The 21027-nt window shown below is 43.3% G+C and overlaps 1 protein-coding gene across 1 annotated transcript in view; it reads left to right on the forward strand.

Annotated features, from left to right (window-relative positions):
- The window catches only part of rp9 (RP9 pre-mRNA splicing factor), a 33969-nt gene extending 23076 nt beyond the window's left edge, over nucleotides 1-10893 (forward strand). Inside the window, exon 6 of the mRNA XM_084312936.1 lies at nucleotides 10237-10893. Within this exon, the coding sequence (XP_084169062.1) occupies nucleotides 10237-10456 (220 nt within the window). The 3' untranslated portion in view covers nucleotides 10457-10893. The remainder of the gene's footprint in view (nucleotides 1-10236) is intronic.
- The last annotated feature ends 10134 nt before the right edge of the window (nucleotides 10894-21027 follow it).

Below are 21027 nucleotides of genomic sequence, written 5' to 3' on the forward strand. Positions count from 1 at the left end.
ATGCTGTCTGAAGTGTAATAATAATAATAATAATGGATTGGATTTACATAGCGCTCTTCATGACACCCCAGTGACCCCAGAGCGCTTACAGAGTCCATTATTCGTTCATACACAGTCATACCGGTGGTGGTAAGCTGCAATTGCAGCCAGAGCTGCCCTGAGGCAGACTCACGGAAGCGTGGCGAATAATCATCGCCTACGGCCCCTCCGACCACCACCAACATTCATTCACATGCATACACATTCATGTGGCAACATTTTGAGAAGTTGGAGGGCAATATATTTGTTGTTTGCAACGTATGTAAAGCGAAACTACTGTTTTTAGGTAACACTACCAATTTACGCGATCATAAAAAAAATTATTATAATTTATTTAAAAAAAATATTATAATAAAAAAATCGATATTTATCGATAATTTTGTTCCGATTTATCGATTCTTCCAAATGGCATATCGTCTCAGCCTTATGTTGCTCTCTAATGGAGGAAAATAGATTAGGCTGTATCTTGTTCGTTATTCTCTGGTGACACCAAGTTACAGTAATGGTCTGATTGAGTTATTAGTAACAATCAGTACTTTGTATCAAAGCTTTCTTTTCACAACCCTTTCTTTTCACAACCTTTTCTTTTCTTAACAAAAAAAAAAGGACGCTGTCGTAGACGTTGGGTATCGGCGCCCAGATTGAACTGGTCTTTACGCAACGTGTCGTGCCTGTCGACCACCACTAGGGGCAGAGTGGCTAACCCTGAGTGACTTGATTAAATAATAATACTACACTTTATTTTCTATAGCACCTTCTTTCATACAAGAATTGCAGCTCAGGTGCGGCCGGGTAGTGCAGCGGACTAAGCCTACCACCACAGAGACAGTGGGATCGAATCCAGCTGTGGTGCTTCCGGGTTGGCCGACCGTCCATACTAACACGATTGGCGGTGTTAGCGGGTGGGAAACCCGGCGAGGGTGGGTCCTGGTTGTTGTAAACAGCGACTCCTACAGTTAGGTCGGGGCGCCTGCACAGCAAGGGAACGATCTAAGAGAGGTAGTGTAATCCTTCCACACGTTACACTCTCCCAGTGAGAGTCCGCGCTGCCAGGTGAAAAGAAGCGGTGGGCTGGGTACACATGTGTCGGAGGAAGCATGTGATAGTCTCCGCCCTCCCGGACCAACGGTAGGGGGTAGAGTGCGCAACGACCAGGAAGGGGATTGGGAATTGGCATAACGACTAACATTGGGAGGGGAGAAAATCAGAAAAAAAGAAAGGAGGAAAAAGATAATAATAAAAAAAGAAGAAAAAGAATTGCAGCTCAAAGTGCTGCATAGCAGCAAAAAAATAAATAAAAAATATGGGCATAAAATGAGCACAAAATTGGCAGATCAAGATCAATGCATAAAGTAAGCATAAAATAGATGGCAGCAAAATAGACAAAGGTAAGGCATAGCACATTAAATCAGTTTTTCATATTAGTATCTAACATCTTAACTCAATGGGGACGAAGCACGGATATCTCCGTGTTTCGATTCCACCCAACCCCCTCCAATGTACAGTAAATTACCTAGTATGTTTTTGTCAATATTCCAATGTACAGTTTTGCTTGTTTGTACAGTGTCCCCCCCCCCCCCAACCTGTACAGTAAATTACCTAGTATGGTTGTCAATATTCCAATGTACAGTTTTGCTTGTACAGTGTTCCCCCCCAACCCCTCCTACCCAACCCCCCCCCCCCCCCTACCCAACCTCCTCCAATGTACAGTTTTTACGTCAAATGTATATACTCCCTTTTCTGGACTCTTTTTGTATCACAAATAGTACTGTATTTGCAAATCTGGTATGTCATAAATGTATAGATGTAGCAGTACTGTCTATCTGTATGTCATGTATGTCATTATATGTCCTGATGAATTGAAAATGGGGGACCCTGATGTAAACAAGACGAAAGTCTTTCTCTGGTCTGCATCCCCTTAACAATTGTGTGTATTGAGCTGTACTGTATTGTACCCATTCTGCAATCTGTTAATAAAGTTTTCAATCAATCAATCAAACCCGTTGTGGACAGAAGCACAAGTTGTTTTGGCTTTTATTCCATTTTAATAACCTATTCAAGGTCGCCGAGCTGCACTGCAGATGTACCCTACTCTTTGAATTCGAGAGTGCAATACCGGCCAGATCCTCTTAGGGGCGCTATCGCGATAATGCAGTGTGCCCTGTGGCTGAACGGAGCATTATTTTTTTTTACTTTCAATGGAGTTTTCAGTTAGCTGGATTCTGGATGTGCAGCATGTAGCTTGGATTACGTTTTGGATTGCGGATTTCACGATGCAATAAGGGGATTTATCATCAGCCAATGGACATATCGATCTACCAGATGGAGATCGATAACGGGGAAATGCTCGGGGGGATCCAACCGGCTCATGGTAAGATCTTTTTCACGTAAATTACAGCCAGATCGAGCCTTGTTATGATACCATACGATCGGCCTATGTGGCTACTTAGACGAACACGGTTATTGGTAATCAATAATAAGAAACAACGTGCATACATGCTTGAGGATCGTGCCGATCATATGCTGTTTGAGTTTTAACTGTAGCATCTGTATAACGGAAATGCCATTGGATATAACGTTAGTATCTATTAGCCCTTTATCTCGCCTTCCAGGAAATATACTAGACCAAATGCCGTATAACGCTTATATTCACGGCGCTATAAAATGAGAACGTATTGATGAAATATTTTTTTCTTTAATCCATTTTGAAGGGACGGTTTATGGTCCCAATGGACCTATCTCAAACCCTGCCCTCTTTTCTTGATCCTCCAATCACAACTGTCGCTTACCTAGGTTCAAGAAAAGAGGGCAGGGTTTGAGATAGGTCTCTTGACAATGAGAATGGACAGATAGCAATACTATAAAGTATAGATTTAGCTCTACAAACAGCCCCAAGTCCTCTAGAGATTTATTAGATGCATCCCAATGGCCCCGAATGTGTTAAAAGGCATCTTTGTTTACGGTTTGATTATCACTGATACACATCCTTTTAACTTTAGCTTTTGTGATTTATGATCACAGGGACTCAAGATGGTCTAGTAACTTTCACCCGAAAATGACTCTTTATTATTGCAAAACAAAAGGATTTTGTTTAAAGGTGCTATAGATGACATGCGGCCACTAGATGTCGCATGTCATTTATCTAATCAGGTGCATTCCACATGGGGAAATGGGAAGTAGGGAGGTGATACATGCATAAATGGAAAATGTTGCATTTATATATAGGGATGGGTACCGAATTCGTTACTTTTGAGGTACCGAACCGAAACACGTCTGTACTACCGAGTATCGAATCAAGTGAGATACCGATTTTTTTTTTTTTTTTTTTTTTAACTTTTTTCTTTTCATGTCAACGTTCACACGCACAATATATGCTTACCTAGGATTTGACTTGATTCAACAACAAAGTAGTCGGAGCAATGACAAGCCGAAAACTGTCGAAATTGTAGTTATTTGAAGTTTGGATTTTTTTTTTTACGACTGAGGTAGGTAAATTAAATTTCTTGGGACTAAAGTACCGAAAAAAGGTACCGGTATCGGTTCAAATGTGAAAGGTACCCATCCCTATTTATATAACAGCTTTTCGCTTTACCAATTTTTGTTCCTCACATGTTTACCCGTTCACTCACACATTCACACACTGATGGCCGAGGCAACCATGCAAGGTGGCGACCTGCTCATCGGGAGCAATTAGGGGTTAAGTGTCTTGCTCAGGGACACTTCGACACGCTGCCCGGGAGGAGTGGGAATCGAACCAGGAACCTTCTGATTACCAGATAACCGCTCTACCTCCTGAGCCACTGTTGCCCCATGCAGCAACAACAACAAAATACATTTTTGACCCGTACATTTTTTTTTTATAAATGAATGAATCAATAATATTTTTTGGGGAAAAGCTTTTATTCCACACATTTTGAAAAGTTATATTGATGTAAAAATTTCATAAAACTACACTACCCAGCTGCAGCCGTTTGACATGGGAAAAAAATTTATTATACTTTTATTACACATCGAAAAGTTACGTTGATGCATTATTTAAAAATACATTGTGGTTTAAGTGAGCATATCCACTCGTTATGATGTCAGCTTCAAGGTCAAAGATACAATACATTAAACAATCACAACATGACCAGGGATGTATGGCTTTACAAGCCTCAAAAAGCCAATGAAAACAAGTGAGTCTTCAACTGTTCTTTGAAAATCTCTAGGGTCTGGATTGGAAGACTGTTCCACAACTTAGCCACCTTTTCAACCTAGACCTTGGGACATCTAAAAGTAATTTATTGGATGACCTCAGTGCTCTAGCTTGAGGGTGAAATGCTGGTCTCAAACAGTGCTTCTGCGCATTCATCCGATACCCAAATGTAACTTGAAAGAACCGGTGCTTTCTTTTGAAATGCACACGCAGTACACCCAGACTAGGTTACAGCTTTAGATCATTAACTCTGTGTACAGTACAGTCTGTGGAGTCTTGAAAGAGACTTTCTGAGTGAGACTTTAGACACGGAGTCGTGGGAGTGCAGGGAACAGGCTTTGCACAAGGTCCTTAACTCATTTGGCGCCAACCTCTTAACCCCATCTTTACTCAATGTCGCCGGCGTTATTGACCATTTTAGCGATGTTTGCAGAATGCAGACCCATCGTGTGTACTGTATTATAGCTATGGAGACAATAGTATGGCTCATTTGACAGGCATTGTTCATAGTCCATCACTGACTAATCAGTTCATTTCTACATACTGTAGTTTGTGCACTATTACATGCTAAACATCGCCCCTTTCCAAAATAATCCAGTCTTTTTTCATACATTGCGAGATATGACGCGTTATATGCAATATGCCCAAATCATTCTGGTTGATCGCCTGAAACCCCAAATACTTCCAAATCAAAGGTAACTGTAACTGAGATCAGCCCCACAGCGCTGTGACTGTGAGATCAGCCCCACAGCGCTGTAACTGAGAGATCAGCCCCACAGCGCTGTAACTATGAGATCAGCCCCACAGCGCTCTAACTGTGAGATCAGCCCCACAGCGCTGTAACTGAGAGATCAGCCCCACAGCGCTCTAACTGTGAGATCAGCCCCACAGCGCTCTAACTGTGAGATCAGCCCCACAGCGCTGTAACTGAGAGATCAGCCCCACAGCGCTCTAACTGTGAGATCAGCCCCACAGCGCTGTAACTGTGAGATCAGCCCCACAGCGCTGTAACTGTGAGATCAGCCCCACAGCGCTGTAACTGTGAGATCAGCCCCACAGCGCTGTAACTGTGAGATCAGCCCCACAGCGCTCTAACTGTGAGATCAGCCCCACAGCGCTCTAACTGAGATCAGCCCCACAGCGCTGTAACTGTGAGATCAGCCCCACAGCGCTGTAACTGAGATCAGCCCCACAGCGCTGTAACTGAGATCAGCCCCACAGCGCTGTAACTGAGATCAGCCCCACAGCGCTGTAACTGAGATCAGCCCCACAGCGCTGTAACTGAGATCAGCCCCACAGCGCTGTAACTGAGATCAGCCCCACAGCGCTGTAACTGAGATCAGCCCCACAGCGCTGTAACTGAGATCAGCCCCACAGCGCTGTAACTGGGGGATAAAGGCCCCGTGCGCAGAGTGTTTTTGTAGTTCTCTTTCCTCCAGGTCGGTAAACACCTTTCAAAAGAAAATGCCTTCGTTTTCTCAGTAGGTGAAACGCTGGAAAAGCACGATAATTGCTCTTCTTGTTGTGAATCATTTATGAGATCGATGTTGTCGATATGTTTCTCAGAAATCAATGCCTAGCAACCTGTTGTTTTGCACCTTAGCAACCGTTTCTGGCGCCAAATAACGGTTGCTATGCTACAGGCAGCCATCCTGGAAGAGCTACATGAACATTCCGTGCAAGGCCTCTATTGGGGTCACTTCTGTATAGTTAATGACAATTTATTTGGGGATATGTCTTCGAAAGTCGTCATCCGTTGGCATGGAGACCAGCAGGAGGATAGCCCGCCTTTGGAAAATACCTAATTAAAGAAAAAAGCAACCCCCCCCCCCCACAGTCACATCAAATACATTTGATCTCTCTATTTCTCTTTCCTCTGGAGTGTGTTTTAATATTTAATTGCAGAATACGCTGCATGAATAGCTCTCTCGACATGTGGATATATCTCAACGTTACTTTACTTCCTGTAAAGGAGCCAATCATCTCCTCCTCTTAACAGATGAACCGATATCACCCTTTTCACTGCTGTCATCAGTCGATACCCATTCTGATTGTTTTAACTTTCAGTATCTGCGCTCATTGATACCGAGTATCTATCCGACCAAAACGGCACATATACGTGCCGCCACCTCTCTCTCTGCTCTGGTAGGACTGTTAGCAGACAGAGTTAATAACTATCTCTCTCTGCTCTGGTAGGACTGTTAGCAGAAAGAGTTAATAACTATCTCCATCTGCTCTGGTAGGACTGTTAGCAGAAAGAGTTAATAACTATCTCTCCATCTGCTCTGGTAGGACTGTTAGCAGAAAGAGTTAATAACTATCTCCATCTGCTCTGGTAGGACTGTTAGCAGACAGAGTTAATAACTATCTCTCTCTCTGCTCTGGTAGGACTGTTAGCAGACAGAGTTAATAACTATCTCTCTCTCTCTGCTCTGGTAGGACTGTTAGCAGACAGAGTTAATAACTATCTCCATCTGCTCTGGTAGGACTGTTAGCAGAAAGAGTTAATAACTATCTCTCTCTGCTCTGGTAGGACTGTTAGCAGACAGAGTTAATAACTATCTCTCTCTATCTGCTCTGGTAGGACTGTTAGCAGACAGAGTTAATAACTATCTCTCTATCTGCTCTGGTAGGACTGTTAGCAGACAGAGTTAATAACTATCTCTCTATCTGCTCTGGTAGGACTGTTAGCAGACAGTTAATAACTATCTCTCAGGGGCGGCTGGGTGGCGCAGCGGACATTGTGCTCGGTATCGAATCCGGCTGTCGGCATTGCCTCCGGCTTGGGCCGGCCGTCATACTAACTCAATTGGCAGAGTTAGCGGGTGGGAAGTCGATGGGTGGTAATCTCGACGTTGTAAACAGCGACTCCTACAGGTCGGTTGGGGCGCCTGCACAGCAGAGACAGGAAAATGGCGGGGGCAGTGTGAGCCTCCTACACATTACTCCTCGCCAAATGAGAGTCCGCGCTGGCAGGTGAAAAGATGCGACTGGCTGCCTCCTCGTGTATCGGAGGGGACACGTGATGGGCTTCTATCCTCCCTACAAACGGCCAGTGGGGGGCACATGCGAGCAACGTTCAAGACAGGGCTGGGGAGAATTGGCACGGCTAAATTGGGATGGGAGAAAATAGAACGAGAAAAAGTGGATCAAAAAAAATAACTCTCTCTCTCTGCTCTGGTAGGACTGTTAGCAGACAGAGTTAATAACTATCTCCATCTGCTCTGGTAGGACTGTTAGCAGACAGAGTTAATAACTATCTCTCTCTGCTCTGGTAGGACTGTTAGCAGACAGAGTTAATAACTATCTCTCTCTGCTCTGGTAGGACTGTTAGCAGACAGAGTTAATAACTATCTCTATCTGCTCTGGTAGGACTGTTAGCAGACAGAGTTAATAACTATCTCTATCTGCTCTGGTAGGACTGTTAGCAGACAGAGCTAATAAGATAAGATAAGATATTCCTTTATTGATCCCCTTGGGGAAATTCAGGCATCATAGCAGCATGGGGGAGGGGGGGGGGGTACAGGTAGTAAAAACAACACAAGCAGTGTAAACAAATAGGTCAATATAATTTACTATCTAACTAACTGAAAAATATATTCACAGTATTCACAGTGTCACATAAGGTGCAGTATGCATAAGGTAGTGTTATAATTTACTATCTACTGAAATATACATTATTCACAGTATCACAGTATCCACTGAAATATACATTATTCACAGTATCCACATAAAGTGCAGTATGCCTAAGGTAGTGTTATTGTCCTCCTTGGGTTCCTATTAGTCCCAGGTCAATGTCTGGAAGCAGTCGCTGCCCTCTGTTGTGGAGCCTGGAGGCCGCTAGTCGCTGCCCACTGTTGTGGAGCCTGATGGCCGCTGGTATGAAGGACTGTCCGAGGCGGTTAGTTGAGTGTCGGGGGGGTATGAGTCTGTGGCTGAACGAGCTTCTCATCTAACTCATATAACTATCTCTATATCTCCTGTTCTGGTAGGACTGTTTACTGTTAGCAGACAGAGTTAATAACTATCTCTCTCTCTGCTCTGGTAGGACTGTTAGCAGACAGAGTTAATAACTATCTCTCTCTCTGCTCTGGTAGGACTGTTAGCAGACAGAGTTAATAACTATCTCTCTATCTGCTCTGGTAGGACTGTTAGCAGACAGTTAATAACTATCTCTCTCTCTCTGCTCTGGTAGGACTGTTAGCAGAAAGAGTTAATAACTATCTCTCTATCTGCTCTGGTAGGACTGTTAGCAGACAGTTAATAACTTTCTCTCAGGGGCGGCTGGGTGGCGCAGCGGACATTGTGCTCGTCACCAACGCATGAGACATCGGTATCAAATCCGGCTGTCGGCGTTGCCTCCGGCTTGTGCCGGCCGTCATACTAACTCAATTGGCAGAGTTAGCGGGTGGGAAGTCGATGGGTGGTAATCTGGACGTTGTAAACAGCGACTCCTACAGGTCGGTTGGGGCGCCTGCACAGCAGAGACAGGAAAAATGGCGGGGGCAGTGTGAGCCTCCTACACGTTACTCCTCGCCAAATGAGAGTCCACGCTGGCAGGTGAAAAGATGCGACTGGCTGCCTACACATGTATCGGAGGGGACATGCGATGGGCTTCTATCCTCCCTACAAACGGCCAGTGGGGGGCACATGCGAGCAACGTTCAAATACATTTGATCTCTCTATTTCCTTTTCCTCTGGAGTGTGTTTTAATATTTAATTGAAGAATACGCTGCATGAATAGCTCTCTCGACATGTGGATATATCTTGATGTTACTTTACTTCCTGTAAAGAAGCCAATCATCTCCTCCTCTTAACAGTGTTTCTCAAAGTGTGGGGCGCGCATGACAGGGGGGGCCTTGAGATTTATAAAAAAATTAAAAAAAAAAATTTGGATTCCAGAAAATTATCACTAAATTGCTATCTGTTGCAGCTGCACTGTTCTCCATGAAAATACCATTTCTCAAAATCTGAAAATCATTATTTAATAAAACACAGAAAAGGATCACCAAGTTACTCTGGATAAAAAAAAAACTTTACATTGAGACAAAGCTTCCTGACACATCTCCATCCAAACTCTTGGAAGAACTCTTTGAAATCTCATCTGATACCACCTGGAGAGCTAGTTTCAGAGTGTGGTGCTGAGTACCAAGTATCTCATCTCATGGCCCACCAAGTATCTCATGATGCAGCCGTTAAGGTGTTGATACCATTCAGCACCACATACAGTATCTGTGTGAAGCTGGCTTTTCATCCATGACAGCTCTGAAAACAAAATATAGGGCCAATTTGAAAGGTCACGATATTGGTGTTATTTCAATAAATTTAAACATGGCCCATTTCATGACTATTTTGTTTTGGTCCGCCAAAGGGGGGCCTGACAGAAAAGGTTTGAGAAGCACTGTCTTAACAGATGAACCGATATCACCCTTTTCACTGCTGTCATCAGTCAATACCCATTCTGATTGTTTTAACTTTCAGTATCGGCGCTCATTGATACTACTAGTATCTATCCGACCAAAACGGCACATATACGTGCCGCCACCTCTCTCTCTGCTCTGGTAGGACTGTTAGCAGAAAGAGTTAATAACTATCTCTCTCTCTGTTCTGGTAGGACTGTTAGCAGAAAGAGTTAATAACGATCTCTCTCTCTCTCTGCTCTGGTAGGACTGTTAGCAGACAGAGTTAATAACTATCTCCATCTGCTCTGGTAGGACTGTTAGCAGACAGAGTTAATAACTCTCTATCTGCTCTGGTAGGACTGTTAGCAGACAGAGCTAATAACTATCTCTATCTGCTCTGGTAGGACTGTTAGCAGACAGAGTTAATAACTATCTCTATCTGCTCTGGTAGGACTGTTAGCAGACAGAGTTAATAACTATCTCTATCTGCTCTGGTAGGACTGTTAGCAGACAGAGTTAATAACTATCTCTATCTGCTCTGGTAGGACTGTTGGCAGACAATATCTCATCCCTTCTCTCTCTTCTTCTCCATATCTCCAGGATACAGCAGCTCCAGGCGCTCCTCCAGGACACCACCTCCTCGTCCTCCTCTTCCTCCTCCTCGTCTGACTCCGACAGCTCCTCCTCCTCCGACCACCACCACCGCAGCAGCAAGAAGAAGAAGAAAGGGAAGGAGAAGAAGAAGAAAGACAAGAAGAAGAGGAAGAGCAAGAGGAAGCACAAGTCGTCCAAGACCAGTGACTGTTCGGACTCTGACTGAGTGACTGGCTGGAGGCCGCAGCAGCGCGCACGTGTCTCCGTACCTGCTGTGTTTGTAGTAGCATGAACTTTTATACTACATCTTGAAACTGTGAATAAGGCAGCGGCCATCGCAGCTTTCGCCTGACGGGTGAAGTGTGTTCTCTGTCGCTCACTTACGGAGGGCACTCGTGAGAAGCACACTCTCCCGCAACCTCTTGCACGACCTCGGTAGCTCACGATTGAATGTCTGCAAGTCCCGCCTCCCCTCTAGTTACTGTCGCTATGTCTCTCAGCGACCTTTCAAGATGGCCTCCGCCGTAGGGATGGGCACGTTATTTGCATATTCGACTGTTTCGAAATGACGTAGGTATCCGACGATAGCCGATGGTTTTGTTGCATTGATTCAGCCTACTGATTTTTGAGTTTATTTTTCTTCTATGTTCAATAAATTGAACAAATTGGATTTTTGTTTCCTAATTTATTTGATTAATAAATTATGATTATTTGCTTAGTGAGAATCACAGAAGCCCCTCGGGCTACATTACAGTACATTACACTACAGTGTGTGTGTGGGGGGGGGGGGGGGGCAGTTTGGTTAACCCATTGGTCGGCAACCCGTGGCTCTTCAGCCACTAGGGCTGACCTTCGAAGCTTTTTTTGGCAATCGAAGCTTCGGGGCCGAGCTTCGATTTTAATTCGAAGCTTCGAAGAAAAAATATATATATATTAATTATAATATATATATATATATATTTTTATCTTATGTTGTGGGACTTGTACAGCACTTTGGTAAACTTTGTTGTTTTTAAATGTGCTCTATAAATAAAGTGGATTGGATTAATTAATTAAGTAGCCCCTTTCGACAAGGTTTCACTCGGCTGCGCTGCCTGGGTGCAGTGGGGCTGCTCTTACAGCCAACGACATGACATTATATAATTATGTTGCAACCTTCGTCTATCAAGCAAACAATTATATTATATTTAATTTATAATTTATAATTATATCAGACAATGCACCTACAAAAGCAGATGATTACAATTAAATTAGCCAACTTGGTAACACATTAGTCATAGCAGCATAGGCATAGCCTTATTAACACTTTGGATGCCACGGACGACATAACACGTGTTAGCAGTCCGCCCCCTGAATGCCCACCACGACAATTAGCGTGATTTTTTTTTATTAGCGATCTGAATTCATATTTCATCAACCGAGTCTACCGTTGGGAAACCAGCCCCACCAGGAGCTCAGACTTTTTAAATTGTATTGCTAAATTGACATTATTATGTCCCATTCAATGTCCTATATCTATTGTTCAGGGTGTAGCAACATTATACTTTTTCATTCACATATTCATACTAAAATACGGTCTAAAGTACAAGTATGTTTTTATCGTTTTCTGCAGCTTTCTCCAGAACGTGATTTATAGCTCCAAATGCATTATATTGATGATGAAATACAGTTTGATAGCAATCGGCGCGAGATAAAAAATGTCAACTGGACGTGGTTCTAGAAGTTACTACGTATCATCTGATGTTGACCGGATGGGCGGGGGGTCGTTTATAATTCCGTGGGCAACGTTATATCATTCATCTAGTGTGGGTGATATGATCATCAGAGCAGTTAGTAAAGAACACGTTGGAAAATAACGCTGGATCTTACCGTATCTTCCTTGCGCCGTTGGGCGATGAGCGTGGAGCAGAGATATTCCTATTATGGGATGTATAAATACCCGATCCATCTCCAGGTTGTATAATAGTATATACGTCCAAATCATGTTGTTTGTCGAGTTATTTGCACCGATCGGTGTTCACTGTGTCAAGATTAGGGATGGGTACCGAATTCGGTACTTTTGAGGTACCGAAACACGTCGGTACTACCGAGTATCGAATCAAGTGAGAAACCGAAAAAAATAAAATTTTATTTTTTTTTTAACTTTTTTCTTTTCATGTCAACGTTCACACGCACAATATATGCTTACCTAGGATTTGACTTGATTCAACAACAAAGCAGTCGGAGCAATGACAAGCCGAAAACTGTTGAAATTGTAGTTATTTGAAGTTTGGATTTTTTTTTTACGACTAAAAATTAAATTTCTTGAGACTAAAGTACCGAAATAAGGTACCGTTGGGTACCGGTATCGATTCACAGGTACCGGTACCAGTATCGGTTCAAATGTGAAAGGTACCCATTAGTGGTCTGCAAGGGCCTTGAAATGAAGCCCGTACCCAGCCCGAGCCCGTGAACTTCAGGCCCTGCCCGAAAATAAGCCCGACTGTAAATAATATTTTAGGCCCTAGCCCGCGTGAAAACCTGATTTTTTTTTTATTATTTATTATTATTTTTTTTTTATTTTTTTTAAATATTCGAAACACGGTTTTATATGAACTTAATAAATAAACAAAAACGAAAATGTTCAATAGGTATACCTAAATAACAGATAGTGAAAACGAAAGAAACATTAATATATATATTATAACATATAGCCAAAAATTATTTTATTTTTTTGTTTTAAATATTCTAAACACTGTTTATATATTAACTTAATAAATAAACAAAAACGAAAATGTCCAATAGGTCTAACTAAATAACACATTATCATGCTGAAAACTAACAACCAGTATAGCCTTTTTTCGCAAATTCTATTTCCCAGCGCGAGTCAGCCTCGTAAAACTCGTAATTTGAAGGCTATATGGAATCTTCTTTGACACACACACACACACACACGACACAATAGCCTACTCAGTCACTGTACAAACAAACAGAAAACATAAATCAGATTTCGAGCAGAGCAACATTTATATAATGAAAGCGCAACAGAACAGGGCAGCAGCGACGTCACCCCAGACACCAGCAAATAATAATAATCAAACTCACCACTTCGCTGTGTTGATGTCAGCAAGGCGTTGAACAACGTTAACAACGTTAACATCCAAGAACAAATTAAAACATTCGCCAACTGGCTATATTCCAACTTCAACTGGTCTGGTTAATTTGTTCATCATCCACCTGAGCCGCGCGCTCCCCTCGAGTTATCATCCACCTGAGCCGCGCGCTCCCCTCGAGTTATCATCCACCTGAGCCGCGCGCTCCCCTCGAGTTATCATCCACCTGAGCCGCGCGCTCCCCTCGAGTTATCATCCACCTGAGCCGCGCGCTCCCCTCGAGTTATCATCCACCTGAGCCGCGCGCTCCCCTCGAGTTATCATCCACCTGAGCCGCGCGCTCCCCTCGAGTTATCATCCACCTGAGCCGCGCGCTCCCCTCGAGTTATCCCTGCAGGCTGCGGAGGGAGACATCCAAATGTTTCCAAAAATGCAACTTTCCCTTATTTTATCTGTTAACCTATACATCTTGACTCCTCAGACACGAGGCTTTCACGCTCTGATGACAGCACTACGTTACGCGAAAATGAAACAGAAACGTAAGGTTAACCTATAACCCTATGAGTATAGCGAGCGCAAAAAAAAAAAAAAAAAAGACGCAATAAAAAAAAAAAATTTTTAAAGAGGGCACTGCTCGGCCCGGCCGAGCCCGAATTATTTATTTAAAAACAAAGCCCTACCCAGCCCGAACCCGTCGGGTCGGGTAGGGCCCCGTCGGGCTTGGGCAAGGTTGCAGTGCACTAGTACCCATCCCTAGTCAAGATGGAGTCCTGCTAATGATAGCGAGTGCCCGGACGAAATATGGGTGAGCACCACTTCATCCACATGACTTCCTGTTGGGCGATCTGCCGATCGGCCACCAGATGGCGCTCTTGAACCGTTAGAGAGTTGAGTGGAGCTCAGCAGTATATCTCAGGTCCCCGGAGGAGAAATATGATTTCGATCACAGATTTTTGAAATATTGATATCAAAGACGTGTTACGGCGTCTTCGGCAGAATGAGCATGGCGGGCAATGACGAGTTTCGGCGTTTCCGGCGATTAAAGTGTTAAAAGACGACATAACACGTCGCCGGCACTCAAAGTGTTAAGCACATAATTTAGAATGTGTGTACGTACAGAAAAATCGGGATTTATCACACATGCGTAGACGTGTCCCACGCACACCTGCAAGTACTCTGTGTTGATAAATATCACTTGATCTACGCTCCACGCTCGTGCACGGTTTTACGTATTCGCATATAGAACCGCCCGTAATTAACCATATATGGTAATGAACACCCCCATGAAATGTGGAAAAGTGGACTAAACCGAGCGAACGCCTGGGAGAAATACGCGACAGGCTGACAGACGTGTACACGGTGATGTCGGAAACAGTCAGATATGATATCTATTAACTTCCTAAAGACCATTGCTGCCTGGGCAGCGCAAACACTAATAAAGACCGTTAACCACTGTTTGCCATTGGTGTCATTAATAACCATGCTGGAATATGACTGCTTTTTCTTCATTTCGTTCGATTAATACCCAGGGATTAAAGTTCTCCGTCAATTTCATTCCAAATCGTGTCGGATTTTCCGTCAATTTTCTACCTGCATATGATTTGTAGAGGCATACAATCTATTTTGATGTCGGTATTAGGTAGCCTATATAAACAATAATACGAGAGCATATACAGGAACCTTTCTATTCACATAACTGCATTTGTGATGGAGCTTTGACAGCTACATGGGTGGTACAGTAACAGGCTATTGCTAGATCCATCTCCAATATCACGATGGACCGTGCCGGAAAACCGTTCCCCGCAGAGTGCAGTCAGTGCACCCCATTTATTCCGATAACCCTATATATAAACCATGCTGCATTCATTCGGAAAGAAAGACTTATTCCAAATGCTATATATATATATATATTTTTTTTTTTTTATCTCTTTCTCCGATTTTTCTATGTTTTTCTCCCTGTCCCAATTTAGTCGTTGTGCCAATTCCCCCCCTCCCCTGCCTGGTTGTTGTGTGCATGTTCTCCTACTGGTCGGTACAAGGGAACCCTGAAGTCATCCGCACGCTTCCTCCGACACGCGCGGCGACAGCCAGTGACTCTTTTTTCACCTGGCAGCGAGGACTCATTGGTGAAGCGTAACGCGTGGGAGGTCACGCTGCCTTCATCAAGTTCAAGTTTCTTTAATAGTTGTCATACAGAAGTACAGAATACTTTTATACAAAATGCTTCTTTCTGTTACGCTCCAGAGACTGTGCTAGACAAAAGATAAGTATGAAATAAAATAAAATAGTATATAACATGTAAAAATAGAAGTCACGTACGTAGACAGTGTTCAGTATATACATATGTACAATGTTCGATGCAGAATAGAGTAACTGAGTTACCTTACAATATACAATATACTATGCAATATACTAATATACAATACTATATAGTGCAAAGCAGAAATGGGATGAGGTACAATTTAGGTACAATTTACAGTAAGGTGTACTGAGGTATTGGTTGTAGTGCAAATCCTTTACCAATAAATATAAAGTGTGTTTAGGTGTTCTAAAGTGTGGAGAGTGGGTGCTGCATTGTGTTGTTTGTTTAAAGTGAGTGTGGATGTGTGTGTTGTGAGTGCATTTGATGGTTGTTGCATAGTGTTATTGTTCGTTGAGCAACCTGATGGCCTGGGGATAGAAGCTTCTTCTGAGTCTTTCTGTGCTTGAGACTCCGGTATCGCTTGCCTGACCGAAGCAGTTCAAAGAGGCAGTTGTTTGGGTGGCTGGAGTCCTTAATAATTCTCTTAGCCTTACCCCTGCACCGCTTGTTGTAAATGTTCTGGAGAGTGGGAAGCCCCCCTCCAATTGTGCGTTTGGCTGAACGTGCCACTCTCTGTAGTCTGCTTCGGTCTTGTGCGGTGCTATTCCCAAACCAGGAGGTGATATTGCCAGTCAGGATGCTCTCTATTGTACATGAGTAGAAGTTCTTAACACTTTGTATGCCACGCCGGGTTTTCTTTTTTACCCCCTTGATGCCACCATCCACTCCCAATGTTAACGTTATCGCCTAATCTATGTTTTTTTTTTTATATTCTTTTTTAAACAAACATATAAACAAACATGACAACACACGATAAGATATACAAGCATTATTAACAGTGCACATCCAATGAAATCACCATGTAGTTAAATGTCTTATACAGGATATACCCCCAATACCTGCTATCTTAGCTCGTACCCCCCCCCCCTCCCGGACCCCCCATTGGATAATCCATCCATTATCCCTCGCTCCTAACCAGACACTACCATTATATGCTAGCTTTTATTTTCTCCACCACTTCTAACCACATTGTCATTTTGGATTCATTGAGACCCAAAATTCTTGCTGTAGATATTTCTTGATAAATCACATCGAGATATGTAATAATCCAGACCTTTCGGCACATTTTTTCCGGTTGGAACCATCGTGATGCTATCAGCTTTTTAGCCACTGTGATACCCGATAAAACCAATCTCTTTAGCTGTGGATGTACTGCATACTCAAAAACATCATTCAGCAGTAATACAGAGGGGTGTACAGGTATATTCAGAGTTAAGAGATTTGATAATTGCTGGGTCACCTCTTTCCAGAATATCTTAACTGGTGGGCAGTCCCAGTACATGTGCATAAATGTCCCCTCGTCCCCATTTGTACATAAGGAGCATTTGGAGTCTTGTTTAAGACCCATTTTTTTCAGTCTTATAGGAGTCAAGTATGTCCTGTGAATACAGTTAAGATTTATTTGTTGATGGTCCGGGTTCCTTGATGTAAATCGAACATTTGCCCAGGCTTCTTGCCAATCAAAATCGCTTTCCAGGTATGGTATATCCCTCCTCCAGACGGAGTCTAGGTGGAGGGTTTCATACGAGGACGTTAGTAATTGATGATAAAAATCTGAAACAAAACCTCTCGATGTCTCTCTTTCATAGAAGAATTTGTGGTATCTGTGGTGTTCAATTGGTATCTTTAATGGAACACCGTGAGACTTCAAACATAACAATAACTGTAAAAAAAAATGTGTGGACTCGGTGAGATTACATTTTTTGCGTATTTCTTCATAGCTACAGAAACCCTGTTTGTTAAAAACATCACCTAATGAGTGTATGCCTTGCTTTTCCCATATAGGGAATCTTATAGGTCGTTTTCCAATCAAGAGTGCATTGTTATTGAATAAGGGAGTATGATTATGCCATTTATGTGGATTAGAATGTTTTTTTTGTGTTTCACGCCATATCCGGTTCGCATGAGTAATTATGGGGCCAAATTTCCGTTCGCATTGCTTAATTGATAATTTAGTGTATGCTATGTCCTTCAGTCTATGTGGGGCTACTATATTTTCTTCAAATTTTCTCCAGGATACTAATGCTTGGGGATCAAACCATGTTGTCAATGGTCTTAAAGTGTACGCCTTAAAATAGTGGTGGTTTGTTATTCCAAATAAATTTGTATGTGGAAGATCCACCGCACAGAGAAACAAAGCAGACGGTGGTATGGCCTAATCTATGTTTTAAATTCTAAATGCTGTGTCTAATCTGCCCATCGCTTATCAAAGAATCATTTTCCAGTCAACATTGGCAAGGCAGATTGTATTTTTATCGCTTAATTTCCGTTTGATAGCATTTTGAAAATCACCCGTTTTCCAGGGAAAAACAACCCATGCCTATGATAATCGCCTTTTACTGGAATATACCAGAACGTTGTCATTTGTCGGTCTATTTATGAATCGTTTTCAAATAAACGCTAGATGATCGATAGTATATGTGTGCGCACGCTCATGCCGTGCGCTGATAATCGCTGCTATTATTTCCTCATGGCTTTTACAGTTAAAACAGCCATATCGCATATCACATAAACGCTTATATATCCATGAAACCGAGTCTGATTATCCTAACACTGATAACATAGATTCCTTACCTGACATCAGATGGTATCCAAATGGTATATTCCAATTCCTGATCACCATTCGAAAAAATCGATAAGTGTATTGATCCAACGTGTATACAGTAGAACACATGATTCCCCGCGGCTCAGAGGCTCCAGAATGAACTCTGGTAACCCCGGCTGCATCAGTGAGAAGTAAAATGTGGAGTCAGAAATCCGTTCTCCCATTCACTTTCATTGAGTCCATTCCAAAAGGGTGATTTACCATCTGGGAGACGATAGGGGGCGCTTTTTTCACATCTGATCGCCGGCGGTTCCTGGATCTCCAACGGTAGGCTCGCGTGATGCAATATAATTTCAGATTGCTAAAAAAAAAAACCCGAGAATAGCCGTGACGTGGCATTCAACGGTCGGGTCGTAAACCCGAGAAAAGCCGTGAGTGGCGCTCAAAGTGTTAAGGATCTTCTGACTGACTTGGAACTTCCTTAGGCGCCTGAGGAAGTAGAGGCGTTGTCGTGCCTTCTTCACAACACTGTCAATGTGTGTGGTCCATGTCAAGTGGGCTCAATGGTACTTAAAACTGTTCACTCTCTCAACCGGTGCCCCGTCGATGCTGAGGGGGCTGTAGTCCCTGACCCCCGACTTCCTGAAGTCCACAATCATCTCTTTTGTTTTGCTGACGTTCAGGGAGAGGCAGTTCTCCTGACACCACTGCGACAGATTCTCTACCTCTTCCAGGTAGGCCCTCTCGTCGTTGGCAGAGATCAGGCCCACCACTACTGTGTCATCAGCAAATTTGATGATTGTGTTGTTGTTCCACTGTGCCACACAGTCATGTGTGTACAGGGAGTAGAGGAGGGGACTCAGAACACAGCCCTGGGGGGCCCCTATGTTGAGCGTGATGGATGAGGAGGTGCAGTTGCCTGCTCTTACCACCTGGGGTCTACCCGTCAGGAAGTCCAAGACCCACTGGCAGAGGTCATAATTCAAGCCCAGGTCCTGCCTCCGCTGAGCAAGAGCCCTGACCTGTAGGCGTCGCTGTCCACAACGCCAGATTCCCACCCATGACTTCCCTCCCCCTAACTCAGCCAAACGAGTTAGTATGACGATCAGCCCAAGCCAAGGCAATGCTGACTCCAGGAGCCCCTTGCATTGGTGACGAGCGCAATCTCCGCTACGCCACCTGACCGCCCTCCAAATGCTATATTTATAGGCAGGGCTTGACATTAACACCTGACCACCGGCCAAATGCTGGTAGAATTCGGCTGTGGCCGGTAACTCTGTCATTCTACCGGCCACAGTGGCCGGTGACTTTTTTTCTATGAAAAAAAAACATTGTAGGGCGCCCCAGTGGCGAACCACATAGCGCGCTCAGCCGCGACACGGCCGACCCGGGTTCGACTCCCGAACCCGTCGTTATTCTGCCGAATGTCTTCCCCCCACTCTGTCTCCCATTCCTCCTCTGTCTCTCCCTACTGGACTGCCCAGTAGAAATAAAGCGTTAAAACGCAAAAAAAAAAATCTTAAAAAAAAAAAAAAAAAAAACATTGTAGTCTACAAAAGGCATCGGCAATAATTAAGTCAATCCAAGTGATACTACATAATACTACAACTCCCACAACAATTCGGAAAAGTGCATTACCGGCCAGATCCTGGTAGTGGTGCTGTCTCGAGAATGGAGTACTCCTTGTTTTCAGACCAGATGTAATTTTTTTCATTCAGGCCTACTTTTATTGTTAGCGTGAAGCTATGCCTTCATCAGATCGCATGGAATACCTTTTGCAACGCCGAATTCAGTATGCAGTAAAGGAATATAGCATCAGCCAATGGACATATCGATCTACCAGATGGCGATCAATAACTGGGAAATCCTTTTTGGGATCCAACCGGCCACAGGTAAGAACGATTTCATGCTGATCAGGCCTTGTTAGCATAGCCAACCAGCCGATGAATGAATGAAAACTTTATTTAACAGATTGCAGAATGGGTACAATACAGTACGGCTCAATACACACAATTGTTAACACTTTGAGCGCCACGCCTGGTTTTCCGTTTTACCGGCTGAATGCCACCATCGGCGCCAATGTTAACGTTAATATCGCCTAATCTATGTTTTAAATTATGGCTATGTGTCTAATCTGCCCATCGCCTTATCAAAGACTATTTTCCAGTCAGTGCTGTCAAGGCAGATTGTTTTTTTATCGCGTCGTTTCCGTTTCAGAGCAGTTAGAAAAGCCCCCGTTTTGATATAAAAAACAGCTCATTCTGGAGAATTCTATGAAAATCGTCTTTTAGTGGAATATTCCACAACGTTGATATTCGTCGGCCTTTTTATGAATCGTTTTCAAATAAACGCTAGATGATCAATATTATACGTGCACGCAAGTACATTACGGCCGCGCACGGATAATCGCTCCGTTGATTTCCTCACAGACTTTTACAGTGAAACCGAAAGAAGACATTTCACAAAACAGCTTATAACTTCATCAAACTTACTCTGATTATCCTAACACTGATAACATAGAGTCCTTACCTGACATCAGATGGTATCCAACTGGTATATTCCAATTCCTGATCACCATTCGAAAAAATCGATACGTGTATGGATCCAACGCGATACTGTAGATCTCCATGATCAGCGGGGATCTGAGGTTTCAGAATGAACTGTGGTAACCCCGGCTGGATCAGTGAACTGGAAAATGTGGAGTACCGGATTTTTTTCCCCATTCATTTTCATTGAGTCCATTCCAAAATCACTTATGTCATCTGGGAGACGATAGGGGGCGCTTTTTTCCACAGTGA

The sequence above is a fragment of the Notolepis coatsorum genome (genome assembly GCF_963971535.1).
Source record: "Notolepis coatsorum genome assembly, chromosome: 4".
NCBI lineage: Eukaryota > Metazoa > Chordata > Actinopteri > Aulopiformes > Paralepididae > Notolepis > Notolepis coatsorum.